This window comes from Pyricularia grisea (assembly GCF_004355905.1).
Source record: "Pyricularia grisea strain NI907 chromosome Unknown Pyricularia_grisea_NI907_Scaffold_1, whole genome shotgun sequence".
Classification (NCBI taxonomy): domain Eukaryota; kingdom Fungi; phylum Ascomycota; class Sordariomycetes; order Magnaporthales; family Pyriculariaceae; genus Pyricularia; species Pyricularia grisea.
The window spans coordinates 5,983,480-6,004,521 of record NW_022156716.1 but is presented as its reverse complement, the minus strand read 5'-3'; the positions used below and the strand labels follow the sequence as shown (position 1 = coordinate 6,004,521).

Genomic DNA, 21,042 nt, shown 5'->3' with positions numbered 1-21,042 from the left:
AAATGCCGGACTGACTACTTAGATTGCAAAATATTCTTCAGACCCTTGGAATGGAGAACGCCACCCAATCAAGATCGGACGGCCGGTCAACCTTTTCATCAGCTTACTACTTCGGATCTAGGCCATGGCTATCTATCTATGGTCACGGCTGTAACTGCGGCACGGCTTGATATGCCTATTATTATCGTCGATTGCCTTTCGTCTCAGCCCTTCCCATCAGCTTTAATACCGGAGTGTTTTTTTTTTATTGGGTGCAAGAAAACCCCCGCTCGATGTTTCTCACGCGTTGTTTTTGTTGTTGTCGTTGTTAATGGTTCAAGAAAAGAATGGTATTGCAGCCGCTTGCTGCGCCACCCCATTCCTTGCCCGTGACCCTCAACACAGTAGGACTCTCATCCGAACTGTCCTGACACAGTCACGGCAGTTTGCACTTGTGACTGAGAAACACCGGAATGTACCAAGTCAGTACTTTTTACTTTTGTCGTATGCACAAGAAAGCGCGCAATTATGACAACCCTTATTTATATTATTTACATCAGGTACAAGCACTTGACAAACGTTAGGTTTGAACCTGTATTTTCTAGATTGGTCCCCCACCACATGCAAGAATGTCCAAGGCAAATCAAGGCAAGTTCCGTAAGGGATTTGTAGATCTATGGAAATTATTGGAGGCTTGACTCCGTGGCTGGGGTGGGGTTGCTGCTCTCTCGTCCTCGACCGGTCTAGGCTTGCAGATGAGCGGGCAAGTAGGGCTGGTAGCGACGATCTTCGATGTGTTTGATGCCTCAAGGGACATTTGTTTCTTGGGTTGCCTGAGGGCAAGTTTTCCATGGGACCCGACCCCGTAAATGCGTCCCGGAGTAGGAGATTCATTCATCCCATTCTTCCGTCAATCAAACCAGCCCTCTGTCGGCCCGCCTCAGGCCGTTCTCGGTCACAAGCTGGACAGCTCGGCCCCTAGCTTCGCAAAAGCACATTGAAGGTGTTCCCGGGGCCGCCACTACATGCATGCGAAACGTTTTGGTTCGATGAAAATGTTTGCAGGAGAATCCTGTCGCTGAAAAAAAAAAAAAAAAAAAAAAAAAAAAAAAAAAATACTGCAAAAGCCGCAAATTTCCCCAAACACTTTTCATCTTTTGCAGATTGCTTTCCACATCCACTTTCTTTGAACCAAGATAGAAAAGAAAAAGCAACTGATATGTGACTTACTTCATAACATCGCCAGGTGTCGCCATTATACTGTACTGTATAACTGTAACAGACTAGTCGAGAGAAGCTCGTCAGAACCAGCATCCCATAGTACCTGGTTGTGTGGCTTCATTGTTGGTTTTGATTGTGTGTCCGCTTCCTTCTCTATGAGAGCGATCTCAACCTACCACCAATGAGGTCTTTTGCATATCTCGTCACTGCTCGGGCAAGCACGCAACATTGGACAAGAAACTTCATGTTGGTATCGCCGGCCGGGCCAAGGGAAACCGCCCGCTTGATAGAGTGTTGACAAATACCGGATTACTGATGGTCCACACAAGACCTAATCGGGCGTGCAAACTCGCAAATCCTATAGGTTCCTCGGGAATGCTGAACAGAAGAAGCAGGTGGGGGTACGCGACGCCATGGACTTGACCTTTTGGTCATGTTTGCGATACCTACTATGGTACATGGCAAGAGCAGCTGCGTGCTCATTGATTTGACAAATGCTAGGACTTCCAATCCATTGAGTGCGTGGCTTGCTTTCCTGAGCTCCGTAAATATAAACATGGGTATTTAATAAAATAAATAGTATGCGATCCAAGTCAAATTGCCATCGAATCCATGGGAAACGTGTACGACCAAGCTTTAATCAATACGGTAGCTTGGTATTAGAGGTGGTCGCCACAAGTTCCAGTGGTCCAACAGCTAGGTTCCCCGATCAACAACACATTGGAGAGCAGCCTGGGGAGCTTTCAGATTACCCCTCCCCCTCGCTGACGACATAGCCAGAACCCCACCGAAGCTAAGTGTGAGCCCCACCGGCCCTGAAGAATCTCACCTAAAGCTTCAAGCAGAAGTGTTTACCCTGCCCTTTGTTGACAAAAAAGTTCTTTCTTTCCCGATCATCTCGACATTTCTTCAAAGCCTCTTACACCACACATTTCTGAAAAAAATTAGACAAAATGGGTGTTACTAAGACCACAACGCAGGAGGGCTTCGGTCCCAGCCCCCAGGTGGGCCAGACCGTCATCATTGAGTACACTGGATTCCTCAAGGACACCTCCAAGCCCGACAACAAGGGAGACCAGTAAGCCTTGAATTAGCCCCCCCTACGCTCTCACTATCTCAGCTTATTGACTTGCTGCTTTCTCCGTCGTCAGGTTTGACTCTTCCGTTGGCAGGGGCGATTTCTCGACTCCCATCGGTGTTCAGCGTGTCATCAAGGGTACGTCCCTCACCGGCCATGCCGACCCGGAACGGGCCAGTTTACCGGTACTGACTTCAATTGACTAATACAATACCCAATTAAATAGGCTGGGACGAGGGTGTGCTCACCATGAAAGTTGGTGAGAAGGCCACTCTGGACATAACCGCGTATGTACTTTCCGGCACGGCAATGACAACTCTGAACCTCGGTCTCGATATGAGCTGCTGACACTGATGCCAATGACAGTGACTACGGCTACGGAGCCCGTGGCTTTCCCGGTGCCATCCCGCCTAACTCGGACCTCATCTTGTAAGGAAATTTGGAGAACCCCTACTACAAAGCATCCTCGTTGTATTTTTTGTTTCTTGTACTAACACGGAAACTCTCACCAGCGATGTCTACCTGAAGAACGTCTTATAGAGGTTGGATCCATGACTGGATTTGCAATACTGCGACAAGGGACACATGTATAGAGGAACGGCAACTATTTAGGGTTTTTAGGTAGTTAATCCGATTCTATCATGTTGGGTGGGGGATGCAGGACGGGACTAATGTTCTTGGCTTGCTGAAACCAAAACGTGGTAGAACACAGAACCCGGAATAAAGGAGATTTACAAACTATACGTCGCAGGTTTCCTGATTAGCGTCATCGATGCGCCGTGCATAACTGCAGGCAGTAGCTGTATGGCGTATATCGTTACTTCTTTACAGTCTTGAGTCTTTTGCCGATCCATGCATGTCACAATATTCGAGTTCTGAGAAAATTTGCGTTCAAAAACCCGCAGTTTTCACGCCACATAGGCGCCACGTGGTTAAAACCAATGTATGCAGACTTGGGTTACTGTGTGATAAAAAATTTCATCGGGATATATTGTGTGTATAATGCTTTCATGTTAGATGTTTGAATGGAGCGAACCTTGTTCGTCATATTTACTGTGATCCTGGCTTATGGTCCGTTGAGCCTTTTCAGTGATATATTATATATGAGTACGTAATAGTGTGCTTTGTCACTGGAACGGGAAAGCAGTTTATTTTTCAGGAGCAGCTGGCTGTGCCGCAAAAGTACGAATGGGCAAATCGTATCGTCGCGTTGAACAAATATATATATATATATATATATATATATATATATATATATACATCAGATCGTGCCTCAAACAAAGGGTGGCTAGTCTGACGACTGGAGGATGGTCAGCAAAGTGGAGTTTGCAGTGCTCGCAGATGTCCAAACACTGTCATGTTGGAAAGGATTCATCGAAAACCCTCTTCATCCAAAAAGAAGATCAAGAATCCTGTTGTATATTCCCCTGATACAGCACGGCGTGTTTATTAGTGTTTGGTAATGTAGCCAGCAAAATAAATGAAGTCGACTTACTTGGAAGGCTGAGGGATATAGTTTCTCTCGTACTCCTCAATTTCGTCCAAATGCTTCCTCAGATCAACCTCTTCGGGCTTGAGAAATTTGGTCTTCTTGAAGAATTTCCAGCCGACAAACAGGGCCGGAGTGACGACGATCATCGTGTAGGAGAACAAAAAGTCAGGCGTCTGCCACTTGCCAGGCAGGAAGACGGTATAACCGCCCACGAACGCCATGGTCGTGCACGCGATCACCCCCATCCATGCCGGGATGGGCTGAAACCATCCTCTGTACGGCAGAGTGCGTCGGTCGATCCCCTGTGCTGCGAGGGCCTTGTGGAACCGGGTGTACGTGAAGCAGATGGCGGCAAAGTTGAGAAGCTGGGAGGCGGTCACGAGAGAGACGAACCACGACAGGACGACCGCGGCGTTGTTTGAAACCTGCAAAAAGGAGAGGAGGGATATGGCCAAGACGACAAGGACCGAGTACAGCGGCACGCCGTTTCTGGTGCACCTGGTGAGGAACTTTGGTGCCTTGCCCTCGAGTGCAAGACCGTAAAGCGATCGCGAGGCGCAGTAGACATAGCTGTTGCCTGCGGAGAAGGCAGCAGTCAAGACCATGGCGTTGACGATGTGTGGTAGCACGCCAATCCGTAGTCGGTTCATGGCAACGACGTAAGGACTTGCGGCTGCTCCAGGGGCGCCGCTGCTGAAGGCGTTCACGAGCTCTTCGTCGTCAGATGGCACAAGGATACCAACAGCCAGCGCGCCGAGGATGAAAAATGCCGTCAAGCGGTACTGTGATTAAGGGTTAGTCTCAAGTTGAAAGGGGAAAAAAAAGACAATTGGGAGAGCATCACGCACAAAGACGGCATTGAAAGCTCTGGGCATAACTTTGCGAGGATTCTCAGCTTCACCTGCAGCCATGGCGACGTAATCGGGGCTACCGACCCTGCTGGTAAGCAAAACAGCACTAATAGATACAGTTTCTCCCATGGAGACTAGAGCAAATCAATAGTTGCAGACTTACCCTGCGATGGTGAAGGATGCCTGAATGAGGCACTGCAGAAAGCCCAAGAAACGGCCCAGGTCACCCGAATAATGCAGCTCGGCAAATGCGCCAGGATCCTGCCAGTACCTTTTGAGTATACACATATTGTAAGTCGGATGGGCGTCGAGCGAGATAGAGTGTAGCCTATGAGGGCAAGAAAAGTACCGGGGGGTGGGGCAAGATTGAAGAAACAAAAGACAAAAAGTAGCCTACCTGAAGCCAAAGCGATCGCCAAGAGGATTGCCACCAAGCATTACTATAAAGGTGAAGACCAGCAAGGCAACTGTGAGGATGACCTTTCCCAGAGCTGCCCAGAATTCGGTTTCACCATACCACTGAACCGCCAGCACATTGATAAGCCTGTTTGGTGAGAGAATCAGCTTGAGATTTATGGGCGATTGTACCAGATATAAGATGTTTTACTGTCTTACCCATAGAGTACGATGATTATGGCGATGATACCACCGGCTGGCACTCTATATGATGAACGTTTTAATATTGAAACCAACCAAGACAAAAAAAGGGGGTGATACCGAACAGAGTGTGCACTTACGCGTCAGACCAGTAGTGTATTATCACGTTGCAGGCTGTAATTTCAAAAGGTACGAGAGCTGCCTCAAACACGAAAAAGTTCCAACCGGCTGCGAAGCCAAAAGCCTGGTCGACATAGTTTCCTGCGAATCGAATGAAGGGAGAAGAGATGGGGAGGTAGGTGACCATCTCAGCCATGCCTTTTTTTTGCATACAAGTGTCAGCATATGTAATTTATTAAGATGAGCGCATGTGGAAAACTTTCTTACATAGCGTAACTGCCAGTATAAAGACACACCTGTGTGTATCATAACGTTAGCTCTCGAACACCAGCCGGATCAAAACTAGCAATCAAGCGAATACAAACCCAACCATCTACTTTGAATTGAGAATGCATACCATATTGTGAAGGCTATAAACAAGCTACCTGGCCCTCCCGCGATCAGGCCACGGCCGATCCCGACGTAAAGGGCAGTGCCAATGGTGCCACCAATACCTGCAAGCCAAGATCCCAAGAAGTGTGTCAGTCCCAAGACAAGCTTTCGATAGACTCGCATCACAGGAACCATTTGTTTCTTATAACCAACCTATCAGCTGGATGTGTCGAGACTTGAGCTTCCGTTGAGTGCGATCGCCTTTGTCGTCTGTCGTTATGGACCCGACCTCATGAGGGCTCTCAGCATCACCCAATGGCCTGGAGCGCTTTTCCTCCAGCGACCCTCCCTTGTTGCGAGCAGAGACCTTCCGGCCGATGAAGTTTCCTGGATCGGCCATGGGGAGCTCTTTACGACGCAGAAGAGCGGGAGCGTTATACCAAGCAAGGTAACAGGCGCGAGCGTGAACGTCTCGAGGGGAGCCAGGGTGTTGATAATTACGCAAAGTTTTGCTTGAAAGCGAAGGCTAAAGGTCGCACTTTTTTCAACGGATGGCCTTGAGCAAAAGAGAGAAAAACTCCAGCACGAATTCCATGAGAATGTCTTAATCTCAAAGTCGTTATTTATTTCTCAGGCTGATGCAACCTACAAAGATGTGAAGTTGTGATAAGAGAGAAGGCTATCCAGGAGGGAGTTCCGGGTGAGAAATGCCAAGAAGCAAAGAGGAGCAGATTAAAAAGGAGAAATTGAGGGACATGACGAGTATCTTTTTGCCCCATGGGGGAAATGGAGCGCGCTTAGGTATCGTCGAATGAATGAGTGTCATGCAAGGATAATAGCGGTCACAAATAGTGGGTTGGTACCTAGCTATCGTCGTATCGGTCTCTCTTTGAGAAATTCTAGACTAGTGGGTTTAGTAAAGGGCCGATTTTTTTTAGATACAGAGGCCGAAGGCTTCGTGCCATCCGCGAGTCACGGATCCGGCCGGGTCCGATCCGACTTCACCTCATAGGTGAACACTCACGTGCTTGGGAGGCGGCAGGAAATTGCCGGATATATCTTTATCTTTCATCCGGGACAACGTCGGTCCGTAGTGTGAATATGATTGCTGCTGTTCCAACAAAAGTAGAATTAAAGAACAATTTAACAATCTTAACATTAACGACGGCATCATTGTGAATAGTTTCACCTGCAAGCTGCACAATGCTGACGCTGAATTCCACGACTGGTTTTTTTTTTCTACCAATGGAGAACGATATGCTGCAATTGCTGACAAAATAAAAAAACTAAGAGGCATTGTTTGGTATGGAGTACTACCTGCGCCAGTCAAGGCACTAAGCAACCAAAAGCGCTATCACTTTTACTCTTTTTGTTTTGCCAAATATATACGTAGCGTTTCAATTCCTGTTTACCCTCTATCTTTTTGTTTCGACCTGTGTGAAACCCTCCTTCCCTTGCCCACGGCACAGCTCACGGCATTCAGCACTGTGACAAATCTCCACCGGGCTATGTAGACACATCTGCCCATCGTCTCTGGAAACAGCAGTTACCATCTCCAGCAACTATCCTGTCCCGGAATCAGGATAACTGGACATATCATCTGCTCATGCCCATAGATGGTCTCGGGCAGGGGCAGGGTGACTCAAGTTTTACATACAACGTGGATCAGCTTGTGGCTAGATTGAAATGCTGGTTTGGTTCCTATGGGGAGCCACCCAGCTTAAAAAGAAGAAAAAAAAAGAAGAAAAAAAAAAGCTAGGGAAAGGATGGGAAAATCATCAAAATCCGCTGCATATTGCATGCTTTGTATACTTAGGCGGAAGACATGAGGGAACGCTGGGAACCAGACACGACTATGGGCTTGTGAGTTAGTGACATACAATCAATCCAGAACTCACCTCCTGACACCCTCAAGAGGGGGGAAAAGGTCGAACAGCCACACTCAACCTATTCTTACACTTTCATCAAACTAAGGAAATCTTTTCTGTATCCAAGATCCCGGCATTCAAGTCATCCACAAGAGCCTTATGCACCTCGACCTCCTCCTGGGTGAAGTGAATGTACACCCCGTTGAGCAGGACGTGGTCCGACTGCTGTGCGGGCAGCTGTTTGACGGCAAATAGCGAGTCCTCGCTGGCGCCCTTGAGAGAAACGACAGCGTAGCCCGGCTGGATGCGAGTGACGCGCTCGGCCACGCCGACGACGCCGCTGTCGGTGAGGAAGTACTGGGCCTCGTGCAGCCACTTGAGGAACTTGGCGTCGTACTGACGCCAAATCGCCTTTTCCTCGTCGGGCAGTTGGTCCGCCGTCCTCGTGACGACATGTCCGTACCACGAGCCGAACTGCGCGCGGGTGAACAGTACGCTCTGACCCCCGGTGCAAATTCATGGCGGCGTTGATGGAGAGGGGCGCTCTTGAGGAGATGCAAGGAAGACATGGAGCGGGTCTAGGCCTGATGGAGCATGTGTGACACAGGACATGGCATTCTTAAGCATCATCGACATCCAGTGCCTGTAGAGCCTGACCTAGGCTGGGCTGGGCTGGGCTGGCCCTTGATCAGGCCCTCGTCCACGGAGTAGATGTGCGTGATTTGCCTGCAGGTGGTGAGGAGGAGTATTGCACTTGGCCATCCTTCACTACCTTGGCGGTGCCGGCCCTGGGCCAATTGTACCATTATCCCAGACACCACCTAAAATAAACTCCTGGATTGGTTTCCTTACCAATAAACTGGTCTAGAAAAAGAAATTTGCCTCACCCTTCAGCCGACTGACTTGACTGAAGCCTCCATCATGTAGACTGCTAAAGTTCGTTCGAACAGCATCTACTTGAAGAAGCACAAGTAGATTAGAGTCCTCACCAGCTGAGTCTGAAAGACTGCCTGCCTAGTTTACGCTTTTGTTCCAGAGTGAACGTCGAGAGCATCACCAGATAGGTAGGCAGGTAGGTAAGCAACAAAGAAACATAGAAACCATAGCCACTTGTCATGGCACCAAGGCGTCTCGGCGGAACAAGCATTGCCCAGCCGATCAGTATTACAGCAAAGCAAAGGTGAAAAGAGCTTCAACGGGCTTGCGGGCTACGCAAAGCACCAGGAGCGTTGTGCTCGAAAAGTGTACAGCTCGTTATTGAAAACGTGAACAGGGAGGGATCACCGAATTGAACACAACCACCTGCCGCAACTTATGCAACAGATAACAGATCCAGAAAACAACACAGTCTGCAATAGGTTGCAAGGAAACAGGGTTAATCAGTATGACGCTCCCCTCATGCAACGAAATTCGGTTAAATAGAACTGTTTGCATAAGATTGTCAGGGTTATGACTTATTTGCACGTCATTACCCACATACTCGAGCCGTTTATCCAACCTAATTGATTACGTGCTCATCCCAGGTAGGCATCTATTGGTCATCTAAAGGCCGGGGATTCTTTTTGTTTTTAAACATTTTCCTTTCACAATCCATGTCCCTTGCGCTCAAGTCGGCGAGCTCATCAGGTCAAGGGGCTTCTTAGGAAACCAACGACCCCTCCGCAGTAACCAACAAGGTTGTCCAGCCTCTCCTTTTCCTTCTCTTCTTGTGCCTTCCATTGTCGTAGCGCTTCGATGAGCACATCGTCTAGGACGACTTGGTCACAATGAAGCCGAAGGAAGACTGTCATCCAAGCTTGCATCAACTCGTAATCACGACGAGCAACTAAACGAGCCGTCAGCGCCTTGATAAAGTGGAGGAGTTCATCAAAATCGCCATCGCCGCTGGACAGTGATCGCAATTCCAAATCCGCTGTAGAGGGCGAAAGCGATTTGAGATGCTCAATAAATCCGTCATCTAGTGTTTTACGAGGTTAGCTGTCTTGGCCGCTGTTACCTTTGTAGGATGATTGACTGCACACTTACAATTCCCTGATGCGGCACCAGCACGTAGCTTAGCTGTGAAAGCTTCTTGAGATCGGCTCAGATCCAAACCAGTAATTCTAGATTGAGAATCGTTGGCCTTATCCGTTTTGGTGACGGCCTCGAGACTGTTCTGCTCCCCAACAGGGGGGAGGAAGAATGGAGCCTTTTCGGGCACCTTTGGCGCTTCCTTTGGCTTGTTTCGGTTTTTGATCAGGTCAAGATGTAAAAGAGTCTGCCATTTACTCTTAGGGACCAAACTTAAAGTCATTAGATCTGCGCTCAGCTGATCCAGGCTAGGGGCGGAAATAATATCGCTATCTTCTGGCGAATCATCCTCGAAAGCAGCGTCGACAATTCCGAAGCCGCCTTCTCCAGAGATTGTAGGCGCAGATATCTGGGCAATTTCCTTCTCCGAAATTTGTTTGGTTGCAACATGTTTGAAGAGTGTCCTGTTGGTCCAGAGATGAACTCCAAGCTCCCCCTCTGTGGCTGTTGCGAGGAACTCGCCAGTTGATGAGAAGGAAACAGCCTTGCACGGTTGCTCGAGACGCACTGCATCAATTAGATGACTGGTTGGCAAATCCCAAACTCGTAGAGTCGAGTCTTGAGAAGCCGCCACTATCCACCGCCCATCTGGGGAGAAACAAAAGTCGTTGATGGTGGACTGGCAACCCCAGAATTCACGAATAGTCCTTTTGGTTTCCATGTCCACAACGCGAATAGAGTTGTCGTCGCAGGAGAAGGCAAGTAGGTCGCTCCCAGAATGGTACCTGCAGCCAATGATAGACGTCATCGGTGCCCAGTCTATCTGGTCAAGTAGAGTCCCTGTGAGAAAGTCCCAGAACTTCACTGTACCATCCAGAGAACATGTTATGACATGCTTGAGCATGGAATCGACGACAATGCCTGTCACAGCCTTCTTGTGTCGTCCGGACCCAGGCATAAAGGAGGATTTGGAGTTGTATTCGAGCTGCATGAGCTCGCTGTTTGCCTGTCTCAGCTGCTGTACCTTGAGTTGCCGGGCCTGAGCGGGAGTCAGCTTCGAGGGGAAACGCTGGCGGTGTTGGCCAGACTGAAGGTTGTACATGTCGACACCGCCCTCCATGGAACCCACGAGAGCAAAAGTGCCGCAGGGACTTATAGCGACAGTGGAGACATAAGAGCCATCACCAGTCGGGAAAGCCCACCGACCTGCCTTTTTGCGTCCCCAGAACCATGTTCTTGCCTTGGGGTCATTTCTGTGAGCCGTAACGACGCTTTCCCAGCCCGTCGTTCCGCTGACTTCGGCATCAACATTTTTGCCTTGTTGGTTGGCCCATATGCGCTGCTTGCCTGGGAGCGCGCCCATTCCTCCATCTCGGTTCAACGAAGAGGCAATGCAGGTGATCTCTGGAGCCTTCAAGTCATCCAAGGTCGTGGTAGGTCCATTGCTCAGAGCGCTGTTTGTCAGGATGCCTTGTTTCTTTGCCTTTTTGCGGATGGAGCCTTGACTGAGCTCTGTGCTCTGGCCGTCCCTTCGCAAGCTCCAGCCCCATAGACTGCGATCTAAACCACCGCTCAGAAGCCACTTGTTTCCGGCTTCAGCACCATCAAAGTCAGAGGGAAGGAACTGTAGGCATGTGACAGGAGCGGCGTGTCCACTGCGAGAGTGAAGGACGCGAGGTACAGGTGAAAGCGCGGCTTCATCAAATATCCAGGACTTGAGCGAGTTGTCGAGACCGCTTGTCAGGATAACATGTTGGCCAGGCAAGAATTCAATCTTGCCAATACCACCCCGTACAGTCCTTCCATCATTCAAAGGAGGGTTGTGAGCACCTCGGAGAACACTCCTGATCCGCCCGCCCTTGTTGAGGTCCCAGAAAGTGATATCACCGCTACCGGTAGTTCCAGTAGCCATGACGCCGTCTTTGTCCTGGGCCTGACCCGCACCTTTACCATCTGTTCGGAAGGTAATGGTGCTCACTGGCGCATCTTCCGTTCCAGCTTTGACAGCAAGCACGGGCTTGTCGGTCAGAATGTTTTGGATTACGAGGAGACCTGAGGAATACGCAATCGCCATCGTCGACAGGGCCGGGGTCGGCTCCATGCAGGTAACAGCTCCAGCTTTTGGCGATGGAGGTAGTATCGTGTATATGAGTTTTCCTGTGCTGACGTTCCAGATTTCAACCCAGCCGTCCTTTCGGCCAACGAAGATCTTGTTGAGATATGTTGGCATGTTGCGGATGCCGCCAGTGATCTCATTTCCACCATTGGTCGCTGCCATTGTATAGATGGTCGTATAGTGCTCGAGGGTGCCCGTTTTCCAAACCTCGATCCTGGTCTGGGCACAGCCTATGATCCATGAGCCAAAAACCAAGATCTGCTGAATCGGCTGGTTCAGATTGGCAGGCAGCTCAAGCTCAGCAACTTTCCGGCCCCTCTGAAAGACCCAAATTCCCTGTGCCACCTTTGCTTCCTTGCGAGGCGAGCCCCACGCAGAATAAACCTGATCGCCATGTGCAAAAGTCGCTGTGATATCTTCTGGGGTCTGCGGTCGAGTGACGAACAATAGGTTGAGGCCGCGCTTCAAGTCGTATGTATGTAGACAGCGACCGACACAGGTTGTAATCTGGAACGTGGTTTTACCGCGAGGGATTGTAGTGAATGGTACTCGAGTAGAGTTCACGAGTCCAATTGTCTAAAAGGGGTTGTAAAGCGCTTGTTAGGTAACTGTGTTGCTAGAGTAGATATGGGAGCAGGGTTCATCATGGAGCAGCACTTACGCGGAAGGGTGAAAAGATGAGAGAGCCATGCGCCGGTTGCTTGGGCTGTTGTGCGACAGACGCATTGCGCTTCTGACGCTTAACCAGCGGGCCTTCATTTTGTGAGTGCGGCATGTTATTATTTGAGCTTATGCTCGCTGTGGAAGTTAGGCACAGTCTCTGGAGCTCGCGATGTTAATCCGCCTCGCATAGACCCTGGTTGCGAGTGGGCAATAATTTTTTTTTTCCTCAGCCTTGCGATCGCGCCGAAAAAGTCGACCAATCATTGTCCGGTAGTGTGGGGTAAAAAGTGCCCAGCTTTGTGGGGGTCAACTTCAGCCTTCCAATGATGTCAGGGAAATAGAGCACGCGACCAAATGTAAGGGTCAAATTCAAGTCACGATCGTCATCCTGTGTACACCATCACGAACCTACATTCCGTTCCCGTGTTCAGGGGAATCTGATAATTCTCAAGATTAATGGGCTTTGTGCTATGTTTTTGATGAAAAAGGATGGTTATTTTTCCCCCTCCCATTGGAATGTGTTTTATCTCGCCTGTAAATCTCTCGGTAAATAGTCGGTGGAAATGGCAATGCCATTGTTTATGTTAGCGCATCGTGTAAAGTATGACACGCAAAGATGGGGTGGGCTAGCACCATCTTCATGTACCTCTTCGATATGGAGACAGCAAGAACAAATATAACATAACTCTGAAGTTTCAAGCTCATGCTAGTGATCAGTGCCAAGCGTGTTTTCTCTCATGGTGCCCAAGTTCCAGTGTCAAACAACACAGCCTGCTGGAGCCAAGACGGTAATCAAGCACCTGCTATTCAGTGCAGGTCCTGACAGCAGTCCCCAGGGGGCATTCTTTATTTTTTTATTTTTTATTTTTTTTGCTTGGCCCCACCTTGCAAGCTAACGAACGCAACGAGTACTAGGCACTAGCAAGTACCATCGTTGGCAGCGTAGGTAGTACATTCACTGTCAATCGAAGGGAGGTGTACCACCTACCTTAGTGCTTGGCGTCCTGCGGTTCGCAACTTGACGTAACGCCAAATTAGACCAATCCAAACCTCACAATATGTCTCTACTTAACTTGCTAACGTCTGCTCTTGCAGCAAGCAGCATTATGGTATCATTGTGAGAGAGAAGCCAGGAGCCCTTCTTCCACTGGTTGATCCATCGAGGCTGTGGTGCTTTATTTTTATATTTTTTTCATCGTATTTATTCTTCAGATTCAAGCTCTGACTTTCAGACTGAGGCGACTTTCCCTGAAGGGGTAAACGCCTCTCCACTGTCAAAATGGACCCCCGCAAGCAAGGTCGCCCCAGCTTGAATACAGTCGCAGGTAGTGGGTCGCGCTACTCGCCTGCAGGCGCAGCATCTTCTTCACCTGTTGTTGCCCACGAAAATTCAAGCCCAAACCAAACAGACAATTCCACCTCACCTAGTTTGCTGCCCTACCGCAACCGTAGTCTTTCTTCTTCATCAACAACATCCACTAGCTTATTTGACACGGCACGGTGGCGTAAACACACCGAAACCGTCAATGCTCGTCCCGAGCGCGCAAGCAGCTTTTCTTCGCCCCCTCCTCTATCGCGCCCTCTGAGAAGCCTTAGGGCATCATTTTCCTTCAGTCGAAAGGAATCGGATATTTCCGAGGCACGGAACGAGTCCCCACAAGTACCAGGCCAGACTCCTCATACTCACAGGAGCACCAGTGAGGATATATCACGCCTGCATACTGTGCCTCCTCAGGACTCGTCATCTGCAAACTTCCGCTATTTGCCAGATTTTGCAATGCCATCTTCACGCTCTTCGCTTTCGGAAGAGCATAAACGGACGAGCCTGTCGTCTATGCACTCACTGGCCTCTGCTTTGGTCACCAGTGGCTCAGCAGTTTCGGTGGCTGGTTCAGATGCCAGTGCTACGCCATCCCAGACCCCCGCCGCAAGTCGTAGTGTTTCTGGTACCATGATATCGTCTTCGATAGGCGAGGGATCAACTACTCAGGGTTCCGCCAACGGCTCAAAGGATGCTCGAACTTCGAACCCAGGGGCCATGCAGCCACCTCCACGGCCTCTGCAAACTAACCGCGACCGCAGTCGAGCCAAGAGGCGATTCAGTGGAAGCACTGCTAACAGCAGTCACAGCCCTAGCAGTGAAAGGGCTGTCGTGAAACGGGAGAAGGAGGAGATTCGTCCCGCTCCGCTGGGCAAGATCGGCGTCTGTGCCTTGGATGTCAAGGCTCGAAGCAAGCCCAGCCGGAATATTCTCAACCGCTTGATCGCCAACAAAGAGTTCGATGTATCTGTCTTTGGTGACAAGACCATTCTAGACGAAGAGGTTGAAAATTGGCCAGTATGGTAAGTCTCTGTGTCTTCCATCTGGTGGGTTACGGAATCCTTCATCTTGCCCGAAAAGTTGCTAACAACCAAACGTAGCGACTACTTGATATGTTTTTATTCAGATGGCTTTCCATTGGATAAGGCTATTGCATATGTCAAGGCCAGAAAGCCCTTTTGTGTCAATGACGTACCAATGCAGCAAGTTCTCTGGGATCGTCGCATATGCTTGCATTTACTCAACAGATTGGGAGTGCGTACCCCACAGAGGATCGAAGTCAGTCGAGACGGCGGCCCCAAGATCCTTACCCCGGAAATGCTGGAGCATATAAAAAGGGTCAGCGGGCTTGCCCTGGAGCCATCTGAGCTCCTAAACTTGCCGAAACCCAGGGTTGTTGAGCTCTTGGATGATGGTGACGTTCTGAGTGTCGATGGAATGTTGCTCAAGAAGCCATTTGTTGAGAAGCCGACGAGCGGCGAGGACCACAACATCATCATTTACTTCCCCAATTCCGCCGGTGGAGGAGCACGCAAGCTGTTCCGCAAGATCGGCAACAAGAGCTCTGAGTACGTCGAGGACTTGTGTGTTCCTCGGGCAATCACAAATCCTGAGGAGAGTTATGTCTACGAAAAGTTTATGAAAGTGGACAACGCTGAGGATGTGAAGGCATACACGGTGGGACCGAACTACTGCCATGCAGAGACACGCAAGTCACCAGTAGTTGATGGAATTGTACGACGCAACACGCATGGCAAAGAAATTCGCTATGTGACGGCACTCAGCACCGAGGAGAAGGACATTGCCAGCAAGATATCGCAAACATTTGGTCAGCGTGTCTGTGGCTTTGATCTCCTGCGAGCAGGGGGTAAAAGTTATGTCATTGATGTCAACGGATGGAGTTTCGTCAAGGACAATGATGACTATTATGAGCGCTGTGCAAGTATTCTCAAAGAGATGTTCATCAAGGAAAGGGCGCGCAGGGGAGGTGTGACGCCACCTCTGCCATCCCCCCCTGTATCGACCGAAGGGGATCCTATTGCTCAACGAGCCGTCGCGGCGGCAGCCGCAGCTGCCACAGCAGCAGCAGCAGCCGCATCGAACCGAACCCGCACTTCAATCCCCCAAACGCCGCGCTTACCTGCTGCAGGTTCTACATCTCATAACGATCAGGACTTACAGGATCCAGGTTCATCTGCGCTCGGCTCCAGTCTCAACTCGGACGGCGCAACCGTTGCGACACCTGATTTGTCGGCGGCTCCCTCTATGCTTGACAACAATGACCTCTTAAGGCAGCCATCCAACACGACCCCAGCAACTGTCAGCACCACGCCTACGCAGCTGCAGGACCTGCCGGACCCATGCCAAGAGGAGACACAGCCTCCACCTCCGCCACCCAAACACTCGTGGAAACTGAAGGGGATTGTGTCTGTCATCAGGCACGCCGATCGGACGCCGAAACAGAAGTACAAGTTCACATTCCACACTGAGCCCTTTATTCAGCTCCTCAGAGGTCACCAGGAGGAGGTTCTCTTGATCGGCGAGGCTGCGCTTGCGAGCGTCGCCCATGCTGTAGATCAAGCCATGGATGCTGGCATTGAAGATGCTACAAAACTCCGGCAGCTCCGCAACGTCCTGATCAAGAAGGGATCGTGGCCCGGCACCAAGGTTCAGATCAAACCTATGTTCCGCAAGCACAAGTCGGACGCGTCTGCAACGGACGTTACCGATGCTGCCAGTCCTTTATCACCTTTATCCAAATCTGGCCTCAAAGAAGAGGCCGGGGCACAGCGGCAGACGCCTAGGAGGAACGATTCGTTGTCTGAAGTCACCATGTCCAAGTTTACTGCAGCGGAAAACAGCCTCGTCTTGGACAAGATGCAGCTGATCGTGAAATGGGGCGGAGAGCCAACACACTCGGCAAGGTATCAGGCTCAAGAACTTGGCGAGATCATTCGCAATGATCTCTTGCTTCTCAATCGCGATATCTTGGATGAGGTTCATGTCTATAGCAGCTCAGAGAGACGCGTCACGACAAGCGCCCAGATCTGGGCGGCCAATTTTCTCAATCAAAAGGATCTTCCAGAGGACTTCATCACGATTCGCAAAGATCTTCTGGACGACTCGAACGCTGCCAAGGATGAAATGGACAAGGTTAAGAAGAAGCTCAAGGGCTTGCTGCGAAAGGGCAATGAACGGCCCCCACAGTTTGCTTGGCCGGACAACATGCCAGAGCCCTCGGAAGTCCAGACTCGAGTTGTGCAGCTGATGAACTTCCACCGCAGAGTAATGGAGCACAACTACGCAAAGCTCATGAATGGAAATGGCATCAGCTCCTCCGGATCGAGTACGGACAAGATCGTTAATACGGACGACGGTTCGACAACGTCGGTGTCGTCTTCGCTCCACCAGGTCAACACTGTCAACAATATACAGTCCCGGTGGTGCTCTGGAGAAGATCCTGAGCTGTTTCGGGAGCGATGGGAGAAGCTCTTTGCAGAGTTTTGCGATGGAGACAAGGTCGATCCCAGCAAGATATCTGAGCTGTACGACACCATGAAGTTTGATGCTCTACATAACAGGCAATTTCTCGAGTGGGTCTTCACGCCTACAAAGCAGATGATGGAAGAAGAGTATGGGAGCATGGCTGGTGCTAAAGAGAGCAAGCAGGCTTCGCAGCCAAAGGAGAACAAGGACGCCGAGGAGTCTTCTAAATCATCGGAAGAGCACAAGAGTGGAAGGGGCCATCCTTTGCCGGATGATAGGAGTGACAAGTCGGAGTCCGGCAAATCCGTAAAACGTATCTTCCGTAGGAGGTCGTGGATGAATGGGCTCAGGCATCACGGCGACTCGCAGCCTCCCGAGCAGTACTTCCACCTCTACAAGGGTAGCAACCCCAAGGCAAAGATAGAGTCATTCTTCGAGCCACTCCGTGAGCTTTACCAACTTGCGAAGGTTCTCTTTGACTTTATATGCCCTCAAGAGTATGGCATCTCTGACACGGAGAAGCTCGAGATCGGTCTTTTGACCTCTTTGCCCCTTCTGAAGGAGATCGTTCAAGATCTCGAGGAGATGCAGGCCTCAGATGAGGCAAAGGGTTTCTTTTACTTCACAAAGGAGTCGCATATTTACACTTTGCTCAACTGCATCCTGGAGGGTGGCATCGAGACTAAGATTCAGCGGAGCACCATTCCAGAGCTCGACTATCTTTCCCAGATATGCTTTGAGCTGTACGAGAGCGAGGTAAAATCTCCAGCCGGGGAGTCTGCAGGCGTGGCAGGAGGGCAGGCCGACGTCCCGACTTTCCAGTACAGCATTCGTATCGCAATCAGCCCTGGCTGTCACGTATACGACCCCTTGGATGTGCAGCTCGACAGCCGACACTGCATCAGCTGTGCGCCGAGGCGTAGTTTGACAGCTCACGGCGACTGGAAGAAGGTCATTGAGACTCTCAGGGCTCGCTTTCACCAGTAAGTCATGCATCCAGCAGCTATACTCCATATTGCTTTATCTATGTGTCGAGAAACTGGCTAATACTATGGTTACAGGGTAAAATTACCAAAGTCTTTTGTTGCTGTCAACCTTTCGGATGCTTTTACATTCCAGGAAAAGCAGGCGAATGATTCGGAACAGGCTGAAGAGTCTGGAGGCGGTGACGTTCTCGAGATGAAGAAGATTGAACACACCGCATCAGTGTCGAATACCTCCGTAGACACGACAGATACCGACACAACGGACAAGACTGTGACGGAGGCTTAGTCCTTCAACGGAAAATAATATAAAATTCAGGGTACTTGGGAGTAGAAAAGCGAGACACTATTACTTGAGCATTTGAGACCGAAGTTTGGGATTCAGGAGTATTGCATGCATAACTTGGTCAGGGTACAGAACACATATTATTCCGTGCTTTCTGCCGTTTTTTTTTTTTTTTTTTTTTTTTTTTTTTTTTTTTTACTGTTGGTCGAGCGTTTCCAGTCCATCTTTTGGTTAATGAACGATGCTTCAGGGGTGAACATTGGATAGCAGATGTTTTTGTGAGACCCTTACAAAGTAAATACATTAGATGACACCGCAGAAATTTCATCTCCGGGTCCAGCTTCTTGGTCCGTTGGAGGGACAATGAGACGATTAAGACATGGTACGTACAGAGAGTGTATTGAGTCGGATATTACAGCAAACTAGTTCATCTTTTTATACCGCGGAGTATACGGCTCTATCAATTACAGCTGCAATTGGAGATATTATACAAAAGGTAATTCGCAAATGCTTAGTCGATAGGGACAGAGCATATCTTTGATAGGCTCACGCGGCACACCCCTGAAACTATGGAATTTCTACACTAGCAACTGCATATAAAAAATGCCACGTACCTTTGATCTACAATCCCCGCAATAAAGCTTTGCACCCTGTTCTGCCTATTTGGTATTGGGATTCGTAAGGTCATGACGCACGGCATGTCTTCTGTCTATAACTTCTAAGTCTAGTTTCTATGCCATGAATGAGAAGAAGTTCATGTGCTATGAGGATGAATCATGATTTTCTATCATGATGACTTGGACACCGTTGTTGGGAGACTCAGAGAGGCGCGAAACTCTGTCAACGACACGCTCTTTTCCACGAGCCCTGAACCCTCTTTAGCCCGATCAAATGTCCAGACCTCCGTCACACCGAGCGACTCGAGGTAGTCCAGAGCTCTCACGTAGTTTGTGGCAACCTGCGCGATGCCATGGCTATCGTCAGACATTGTGAACCTACCGCCCAGCCTCACCCACTCCTCCGCGATGGGGCGGCACGGGTACGGTTCGGCGAGCCCCTTGCGGAGCGCGCTAGAATTGCACTCGAGCCAGCCGCCGTAGCTCGCAACGAACTCGAGGTTCCGCTTGACGAGCGGCCAGACGCGGTCCGGCGACCAGGCGCTCGGGTCGCGGCCTGGTTCTTCACTCATCAGGCGGATCAGATCAAAGTGGCCAACGATGGGCGGCCTCAGGGCCTGGAGCATCTCAAACTGCTGGTCGTAGTAGTGCACAAACAGATCCTCCTCTCCGCCGGGGCCGGCGGCTTCGACGGAGCGCAGGTAGGTGGCGCGGTCAAAGTCGATGGGGATGCCGCCGGCGCCGTGGTGCAGCGAGCCGATGAAGTAGTCGACCCTGCCGGCGTCGGCGACGAGCTTGCTGTCACCGTTCTGGAAGTAGGACGGGTCGCCGTTGCCGTCGGCCAGCGAGCGCACCAGGGTCGCGTACTCAGACCGGATGAATTCTCCCTCGAAGCCGATGAGCAGGGTAATCTGATCGGCGTACTTCTTTTGCAGCCGACGCGCCTCGGTCATGTAGGCAGCGTGGCGCGGCATTAGCTCCGCGAGGGAGGCGTGCGGGTCAGGCACAAGCTAAGGCGGAGGAGGGGATACGACACTTCTTGTCAGCTTGGCCTAGGTCGTTGGGCAAGGGTGGAAAGGTTGCCCGAGGTTCACTAGATGAAATAAACACCAACTTCTTCTGGATATAGATCGCACAGCTGGGTCCGTGGCATGTGCTCGCTAAGACCCATGGTCTTGTATCCTATGCTGATGGCATGGAGGATGACGTCTTCGAGCTGGTCCTTTGCGTGTCCCGGGCAAAATTGCCCGGAGTGCGAGTGCATTGTGAAGGCCATGACTGCGTGTTTTTTTGTTTGTTTGTTTTTTTTTTTTTTGCGATGAACAAAGGAAGTTAATCAAGTTGAGTCCTGAGGTTGTTGCAAGATGGTAACCTAATGATGAAGAAGTGAGGGGCGAAAAGGGAGGGATGACTGCTATTGAAAAGTGCAACCATCCAAGGCGCAAAAGGGAGGGCGTTTGTCTATTATGGCACTGAGGCAAAACTTGCTTTTACTCTATTTGTATATGGCGTACGTTGAAATAAATGTACGAACAAAACCCATCAAAGTTTTGCTGGCCAATCAAATCCGTTTGATTCCCGGGCAGAGAAATTGACTCTTAAACTGAGGCAGGTAGGTACCAGACGCCTGGGAATGAATGCTGGTAAGTACCTACCTACCTTACCTGTAAGACCCAATCCTAGGCATTGGATGGAAGTCACGCAGGAACAACGTTTAAAGTGTGTGTGACCCCACCAAAGATAGACTCTTCCCAGGCAATTGCATGAAAGCGCGCGTATTTCGGGGTGCGAGGGCGGCCGCTGGATCCTCGGAGTCTTTGAATACGTTTTACCTGCTCCATTAATGTTGGCGACTTGCTAGGATATCCTTCCTGATACGGTAAATGAAATCAGGTGGCCACACCAGCATCGAAAACTTGTTGGATGCGAGCCCCGCCTTCAGTGCAGTCAGTCCATGATCCCCGCTGACAAAATTCCAGGAT

General features: G+C 50.1%; 6 protein-coding genes across 6 annotated transcripts; 2 read left to right on the top strand and 4 right to left on the bottom strand.

The window, feature by feature from the left end:
* Positions 1 to 1,813: 1,813 nt before the first annotated feature.
* PgNI_01847 (uncharacterized protein) lies at positions 1,814 to 3,309 on the top strand. The gene is made up of 5 exons (XM_031121919.1): positions 1,814 to 2,278; positions 2,352 to 2,416; positions 2,505 to 2,565; positions 2,645 to 2,707; positions 2,791 to 3,309. The coding sequence occupies exons 1-5, from the start codon at positions 2,154 to 2,156 to the stop codon at positions 2,816 to 2,818; spliced, it is 342 nt and encodes a 113-aa protein (XP_030988244.1). The 5' UTR covers positions 1,814 to 2,153; the 3' UTR covers positions 2,819 to 3,309.
* A 183-nt stretch (positions 3,310 to 3,492) lies between these two features.
* Positions 3,493 to 6,121, bottom strand: PgNI_01846 (uncharacterized protein). The gene is made up of 10 exons (XM_031121918.1): positions 5,924 to 6,121; positions 5,736 to 5,832; positions 5,606 to 5,634; positions 5,359 to 5,536; positions 5,237 to 5,281; positions 5,019 to 5,165; positions 4,785 to 4,949; positions 4,619 to 4,706; positions 3,774 to 4,552; positions 3,493 to 3,705 (listed from the first exon to the last, which is right to left on the bottom strand). The coding sequence occupies exons 1-10, from the start codon at positions 6,108 to 6,110 to the stop codon at positions 3,666 to 3,668; spliced, it is 1,755 nt and encodes a 584-aa protein (XP_030988243.1). The 5' UTR covers positions 6,111 to 6,121; the 3' UTR covers positions 3,493 to 3,665.
* Positions 6,122 to 7,674: 1,553 nt separating this feature from the next.
* Positions 7,675 to 8,384, bottom strand: PgNI_01845 (uncharacterized protein; the record flags this gene model as incomplete). The annotated part of the gene is made up of 3 exons (XM_031121917.1): positions 7,675 to 7,974; positions 8,042 to 8,123; positions 8,236 to 8,384. The coding sequence occupies 3 exons, from the start codon at positions 8,382 to 8,384 to the stop codon at positions 7,675 to 7,677; spliced, it is 531 nt and encodes a 176-aa protein (XP_030988242.1).
* A 584-nt stretch (positions 8,385 to 8,968) lies between these two features.
* PgNI_01844 (uncharacterized protein) lies at positions 8,969 to 12,516 on the bottom strand. The gene is made up of 3 exons (XM_031121916.1): positions 12,366 to 12,516; positions 9,604 to 12,280; positions 8,969 to 9,535 (listed from the first exon to the last, which is right to left on the bottom strand). Exons 1-3 carry the CDS (start codon positions 12,477 to 12,479, stop codon positions 9,201 to 9,203), a joined length of 3,126 nt encoding a protein of 1,041 aa, XP_030988241.1. The 5' UTR covers positions 12,480 to 12,516; the 3' UTR covers positions 8,969 to 9,200.
* Positions 12,517 to 13,646: 1,130 nt separating this feature from the next.
* On the top strand, positions 13,647 to 18,646 carry PgNI_01843 (uncharacterized protein; the record flags this gene model as incomplete). Its single annotated transcript, XM_031121915.1, has 3 exons — positions 13,647 to 14,710; positions 14,789 to 18,157; positions 18,236 to 18,646. The coding sequence occupies 3 exons, from the start codon at positions 13,647 to 13,649 to the stop codon at positions 18,444 to 18,446; spliced, it is 4,644 nt and encodes a 1,547-aa protein (XP_030988248.1). The 3' UTR covers positions 18,447 to 18,646.
* A 267-nt stretch (positions 18,647 to 18,913) lies between these two features.
* PgNI_01842 (uncharacterized protein) lies at positions 18,914 to 20,481 on the bottom strand. Its single transcript, XM_031121914.1, has 2 exons — positions 20,175 to 20,481; positions 18,914 to 20,070 (listed from the first exon to the last, which is right to left on the bottom strand). Exons 1-2 carry the CDS (start codon positions 20,334 to 20,336, stop codon positions 19,231 to 19,233), a joined length of 1,002 nt encoding a protein of 333 aa, XP_030988247.1. The 5' UTR covers positions 20,337 to 20,481; the 3' UTR covers positions 18,914 to 19,230.
* Positions 20,482 to 21,042: the final 561 nt, after the last annotated feature.